Genomic DNA, 7,012 nt, shown 5'->3' on the forward strand with positions numbered 1-7,012 from the left:
GGCGTATTGCCAAAAACAGTAACAGTAAGTCTCACAATGAGACACATTACTGGTGCCCGCTCGAACAAACCGATGAGCAACGGGATGACAGTGACAGTGACAACTTATAAATATTCAAAGTTCCTGTCTATGAAACTATTTTGGCCTAGTCTTACAATATAAAGAGGAACGAATCTGTAAAAAACTAAAGCTCGCCAAGGGGCGAGTGCACTCTCGGGCTCTCCGGGCGGCTCTGTCTCACCACCCGCGTTCGGTGCTCTGGAACCGCAGTGTGTGGACTGGATCGGGATGGCTGGTGGTCAAGGAAAGGCGAAGGAAGAACAAGGACCAAGCTGGTTGCTGATTAGTTACCGTTTATTCAATTTTCCACCTTTCTCATCTCCTGCACTCCCAGCTCCATCCTCTCTCTGGATCAACTGCCGCTTCTTTCTGGCTTCTCAGTCTCTCCTCCTACTTGTCTCTCCCACCTTGCCCTCTAGGCTACACCCAGCCAGGTAGCAAAATCAACATAAGAAAGCCCTTCCTGAGGGCAGGGCATTCCAAAGCCCTTCCTCACCCTTAAGGTTTTTTTCTTTTCCTTAGTCCAGGAATTTATTAACATCTTAATACTAGTTATTTTTGTATGGACATAGCAAGGGAAACATTGAGGCTTGCAAGGCAGCTCTCCTGGCAACATCTTGCCACAAGCTCAGACCACAGCACTCAGGCCAGATTAATCATTCCTCACCCTAGCAGGGTCCAAATCTGGTTATCACTGTTTGGATCATGACAACATTTGTCTATGATCAAGCTCTTAACTTATAGTTAAGCATTAGGCACTTCTGCCAGGCCCATCTCGATGCCAGGGTAGCACACAACTCACTGCTTGCCCTGGGTCCATCTCTGTCCCACGTTGGGACCCTGCTTTGGGGATGCTAGAAAGTAAGGGCAGCTGAGGCTTAGGTCAAGAGAACAGATGCCCTGAAGGAAAATATCATGTAGAGTCAAATGACTCCCAGGTTACAAAAGCATAACATTTGTTAAGTCTTCCTGTGTCCATACAAAAAGGACTTGCTCTGAATAAACTATGCAAAGGACTCAAGGAGAAGAGAAAAGTATTATTTACAAGTCAACAGAACACTAAGAAAGAAGCTACAAATAAAGAGGAATAGGAGCACTGTAACAGGAGTAACCCAATAAACCTAAACTACCTGAAGCTATGTTATCCTACACGAATCAAATTTTAAAATATAGATACATGCTACATAATCCATGTAATGCTTCAAATAATTTGGATAGGTAAAAGAATGTTTGGTCAATGGGGAGCAATTATTGACCCTAAGTCTTAAAAATGTATGAGACAACACACAGCAAAAAAAGATCTACATCCCCCAAGATTTTAAGACTCTAATATCAGCAAGTAAAGAATTGGTTGGTTGATGATCAGTCAAGAACTTGTATACATATAGGTGTGTGTGTATATAAATTTATCAATTTCACACTATTTTACTATAAACCACCTTTTCCCTTCCTTGCCCTTTGTTTAATGTTATTGTTTTGGTTACGCCAAATGTAACACACTTGGTTGCAGTGCACCTGGGGTTTCACACACTTGGAAACTAGCAGAGTTCAGCTAGTACTAGGCAGACTGGGGGGCAGTGCTAGGAACGAACCCACAGTCTCACACCTCCCGCAGGGAACCCTACCACTGAGCCACACTGCCTGCCCTACACGGAATTGCCTAGAAGTATATCTACCATGCACACTGAGGAGAGTCCACTTTGCTCAAAATTTTTACAAGAATTGTTCCCACTGTTAGAAGAGTCCATTTCTTGTGGATCTCATGGCATTTGAACTGACAATACATGAAAGAGTTGAATCAGTCTGCAACTGTAACTGACATTCACAGTGCTTTTCTGTCTTGGCGCAACAAATTTCTTCCCAATGTTGCAGTCAAGTCAAACCATTCATGTATTTCAACAGTAGACATGATATTGTCTAATAAAACACTTATTCCTGCTTGACGGTAGATGAGAACTGCTATGAAAAGGAGATGTGGGTTGTGGAAAGTAGGACTGGCCTATACACTTTTTTCCCCTCTCCCTTCCCTTTATTTTTGTTGTATTTTTAGGATGTCCAGTAGCCACACACTTAGTCGTGGTGCTCATTAACACTCGCCTGTGGTGCACTGGGGGCAGCACAATTGTGGCCCCAACAACAGTGCCAACAGGATCATGCTCCATGAACCGATGGCGCGGGTGAGTGCTGGGAACCAAGCCTGGGGCCTCAGACAGTGTAAGGCAGGTTGCTCTACAACGTGAGTTACCCTCTAGGGCCCTGGCTCACACTTGAGTCTTCCTAAAACGTGTCTAAATTACTGAAGAAGTCTCCTAACTCATATGTTGGATTCTATACACTTTCCCCAAGTCACCTACAAATAGATGTAAAGATATCAATATTTATTCTGCTTTTCAAAATACCACGGACTGTGCTTGGCCATTGCTGAGATTTTTACCACTCTATAAAGTGATTTCTTCTCTCTGTCCTCTTTTCCGGTTCTGATAGTCTGTAACACTCCTAACCCTTATGTCTCGGTAGGCAGCAATGTACAGCAGGAAGAGCACAGGATTTGGAATCCTAGCTGTGTCACTAATGAAGTGGCTGAACCTGGATAAGTTACATACCACTGCCTGAGTGTCTGTCTCATTTTGGGAAGTTTGGGGGAAAGGAGGGGACAAAAATCTGGCAGTGTTCAGGGACAATATTCCTCGCTCCAAGGGGGACAGCAGGGGTGGGAGGGGTGGTAATCATTCCTGACAGCACTAATGAAACCCAGGCCTCCTGCTTAAAAAGTACCCCCATTAGAACCCATAAAAGCACATTTGGCTTTTGAAACCTTTCAAGGAAAGTCCTTCTGTTTCAAAAATGTATCAAATTGAGTGCTCATAAATTGAGCCCTACTACAAGTAAATACATAGTCTCTGCTATTAGGAAACTAAGAAAACCACTGTTTGTAAATGCCAGTCCACTTAAGAGATGTCAGAAGAGAGTGTATGACTAGAAAACAAAACGTATGGCTGAGAGTGTTGTCCATCTGAAGGCAAGCTATTTATAACTGCAGGCAAAAGTAGTATTGGATTTACTGCAGAAAAGGGAAATAAAGTGTCAAATGCAGACTTTCTCTAACTAGGCCATTATGTGACAGCTGAGAAAACTTTGAGAGGACATTTGTCACTTCCCTGAATAAAACTTATCCAAATGCAAATAGTGCCCTAAAGATATTTCAACTTTTTTTTTCGAGAAACTTCGTTTATTCTAGCCCCTTTTATCCCTGGGAACTGGTCAGTAAGATTCCATGTGGCTACTGAATACTTGAAATGAGGCTAGTCCAAACAACTATATATATTACACACACACACACACACACACACACACACACACACAATACACATGGAATTACAAAGGCTTAGTTGGGGAAAAAAAAAGAAAAGGTAGCTATCTAGATAGCTTATTAGTCTTTATGTCGATTACACGGTGAAATATTAGCAATAATAAAATGCACTGCTCAAATAAAATTTGCTAATTTAAATTTACTGTTTTTAAAGATGACTACAGAAAGCTTAAAAACACATTTTTAAAAAAAAACACACAAAAAGCTTAAAAGCACGCAGTACGTTTCTACTGGACACTTGGAAGTCTGATTGCATCACCTGCAATTATTCCTCAATGGTTCAGTTAGGGGCTTTTCACCCCCTGGTTTTAAACCATCACTACGGGCTGAAGCGTCTCCCCGTAACCTGGCCCTCACGCAAGCCTGGGCAGGGGGGTCCCAAGGAAGGCCCCCAGGAGCTCTACGACAGCATGTGCAAGGGCCCACGTCTGCACGGGACTGGAAAATGCAAGCCCCTCGCGGTCCGAGAAACTCTCGGACCAGGCCGAGCCGGAGGGCAGCGTGAGCACTGAGCCCCTGAGCCACGGATCGTGGCGGGGGAGGCGGGGGAGGCGACCCAGGCCGCAGGACTGGGGGGCAAACGGGGTCACGAGGAGCCGGCGGAGGGGTGGGGGGGGGTAATGCAGGCCCGGCAGGCAGGGCCCCGCCGAGAGCTCAGAGTCGCCAACCGCAAGACTCACCAGACCCCGGTCGATGTCCGCGTCGGAGCGTCGGGGCGAGTGGGGCGCGTACTCGGCGTAGCGCAGCCCCTCGGCGGAGGGGGCGACGCCGCCACCCGCAGCCATGGCGATGAGGTCGGGCCGACTCGGGCGCGCCGCGCCGCGGCCTACGGGGCGCCGCCGGGACAAACTAGTCAGGGCAGGGCACCTTCGCGCCCGGCGTCCAGCCTTCGACCGCCCAGCGGAGGCCGGGCGCGGGGCGTGACCCAGAAACGCAGACAACGGTGACCCGTTTCTGACCCCGACGCCAACACCTGCAAGCAATGAGTCCGACTGGGAGGTATTTGATTGCTCTCAAGGCAACATCCGGGCCTCTCTGGGCTGGACTCGGCCTGCCCCAGCGGATCAAACTGAGAACCAGAGATTTTGCTTGCGCTGGGGACCACACCAGGTGATGGCTGTTTAGGGGTGACTCCTGACTCTGCACTCTGGAATTACTCCAGGCGGTGCTCCCCGTGCCAGAGGAGATGCTGGGGATGGAGGCTGGGTCTGCCCCTCCTTGCAAAGCCAACGCCCTACCCGCTGTGCTTATGCCTGTCTCCCCAGCTCAGGGAGCCTATTTTACGTTCTGAGGCCTGATAGTGCTCACATGTGAGACCTGGCAAAGTGAGTGGGACCACAGTGGCTGAACACGCGGGACTCACACTTGACCTGTCTTCCCAGCCATCGGTGAGGGCGACAGAAGAGGCGTTGACCTCCTTTCTCCACCCTACTCTCCTAGGAATGATAACATGCATTTAAGATGAAATTACCAAGAAAGAAGTTGTAAAGCATGTAAAATCTCACTTCACCCCAAATCATTTTATCTGGTGATTTAGACCAAGAGCCCTGTTTTATTTTCAATTCTCAACTTGTGTTCCTTGGGGAGCTAAAATTAACCAGCATACGAAACCCAGATCCTGTTTTCGTGACCCGTTGTACCAACTTGGCTGCTCTTTTGCCCTTTGTACCCATTGCAAAAGCAGTTTACAAGGACTTGCAAGGAGAGCGATTATTTGGTGTTTGTGTGTGTTTTTTTTCTTGGTACCTTAATTTAAGTTTCGAGGGTCTATTAACTTACTCATTTAGTTGATGTTATTAGTAAGCCTAAGAGCTTTGAGCCTGGAGGTATTTATAATCTAGTAGGAAGAGAGCACTGACATGGAGTGATAATGTAAGGCAAACCTTGTCTTAGCGCCCTAGAGAAAGACACAGAGGAATGAGCAAGTTGTAGTTATAAGGACTTCTCAGTAACTGATTAACTACAACTATTTGCAGATGCCAGTGAAGAATTTAGGGATAGTTTTCTGTGATCTCATGGGCAGCTTTCCTCTGTTCCAGAAGCTCTTGGTGGGAATTTCTGCAACAACCCCAGCTCCGCTGTTGCCTCAGACACCTATGCCTTCAGTAGCAGCCAGTTTTTGAGAAAAATCTTCTAAAAAATCTATTCAGGTCTTATACAAATGGCCAAAAGGCACATGAAAATATGCTCCATATTGCTAGTCATCAGGGAGATGCAAATCAAAACAACAATGAGATATCTCACACTACAGAGACTGGCACACATTCAAAAGAACAAAAGCAAACAGTGCTGGCGTGAATGTGGGGAAAAGGGGACTATCTTTCACTGTTGGTGGGAATGCCGACTGGTCCAGCCATTCTGGAAAACAATATAGATAGTCCTTCAAAAACTAGAAATTGAGCTTCCATATGACCCTGCAATACCACTTCTGGGAATATATCCGATAATGCAAAAAAAGCATAGTAGAAATGATATCTGTACCTATATGTTCATTGCAGCACTGTTCACAATAGCCAAAATAGGAAAACAACCCAAGTGCCTTAGAACAGATGACTGGTTAAAGAAACTTTGGTATACCTACACAATGGAATACTATGCAGCTGTTAGGAGAGATGAAATCATGAAATTTGTTTATAAATAGATAGACATGGAAAATATCATGCTAAGTGAAATGAGTCAGAAAGAGAGGGACAGACATAGAAGGACTGCACTTATTTGTGGAGTATAAAATAACATCACATGAGGCTGACACCCAAGGACAGTAGATACAAGGGCCAAGAGGATTGCCCCATAGCTGGAAGCCTGCTTCATAGCAGAGGGGAGAAGGCAGATGGAATAGAGAAGGGATCACTAGGAAAATGATGGCTGGAAGAATCAGTTGGGATGGGAGATGTGTGCCGAAAGTAGCTAATGGACCAAACATGATGACTTCTCAGTGTCTGTGTTGCAAGCCATAATGCCCAAAAGTAAAGAGAGAGTATGGGGAATATTGTCTGCCATGGAGGCAGGGGGAGGGTGGGAAAGGGGGTATACCAGGGATCTTGGTGGTTGGGAATGTGCACTGGTGGAGGGAGATGGGTGTTTAATCAATGTGTGATTGTAACCCAAACATGAAAGCTTATAACTATCTCACGGTGATTCAATAAATTTTTTTTTAAAAAATCTATTCAGGTCTTGGCATACTCCATTACTAACCTGGGGTGTGTAACTTCTCTTCCCTTTTCTTTGTGGACCTTAGTCAGTCTTTGTTAATCTCTGTCTCTATGTGTCTCTCTTCTCTCTCTCTTTCTCTCTCACTCTCTCTCTCTTCCTCTCTCCTTTCTCTGTCTCCTCTCCACTTACCTAAATAAAAAAATTTTTTTTAAAAAAAAGCTGGTTCCTTCTCTGCTAAGGTCACACTTACAGGCAAGGAAAGGATAGAAAAAACAGCAACTAAGTCCTCTGTCTTCCCCAGAGATGACAACTAAACTCACCTGTCTGGCTTTCCTGAAAACAAAGAAGAATAATTTTTTGTGAAGCTCAAAAGGGAAGCCACATTAAATTTTCATCGGCCTATTTTTATTACTTATACCACTTCAGAGA

General features: G+C 45.5%; 1 protein-coding gene across 1 annotated transcript in view; it reads right to left on the bottom strand.

Moving 5' to 3' along the window:
• DNAJC15 (DnaJ heat shock protein family (Hsp40) member C15) overlaps positions 1-4,585 on the bottom strand; it is a 66,778-nt gene extending 62,193 nt beyond the window's left edge. The window contains exon 1 of the mRNA XM_004604589.2: positions 4,111-4,585. Within this exon, the coding sequence (XP_004604646.1) occupies positions 4,111-4,215 (105 nt within the window). The 5' untranslated portion in view covers positions 4,216-4,585. The remainder of the gene's footprint in view (positions 1-4,110) is intronic.
• Between the last annotated feature and the right edge of the window lie 2,427 nt (positions 4,586-7,012).

This window comes from Sorex araneus, chromosome 1, assembly GCF_027595985.1.
Source record: "Sorex araneus isolate mSorAra2 chromosome 1, mSorAra2.pri, whole genome shotgun sequence".
Taxonomy (NCBI): Eukaryota; Metazoa; Chordata; class Mammalia; order Eulipotyphla; family Soricidae; genus Sorex; species Sorex araneus.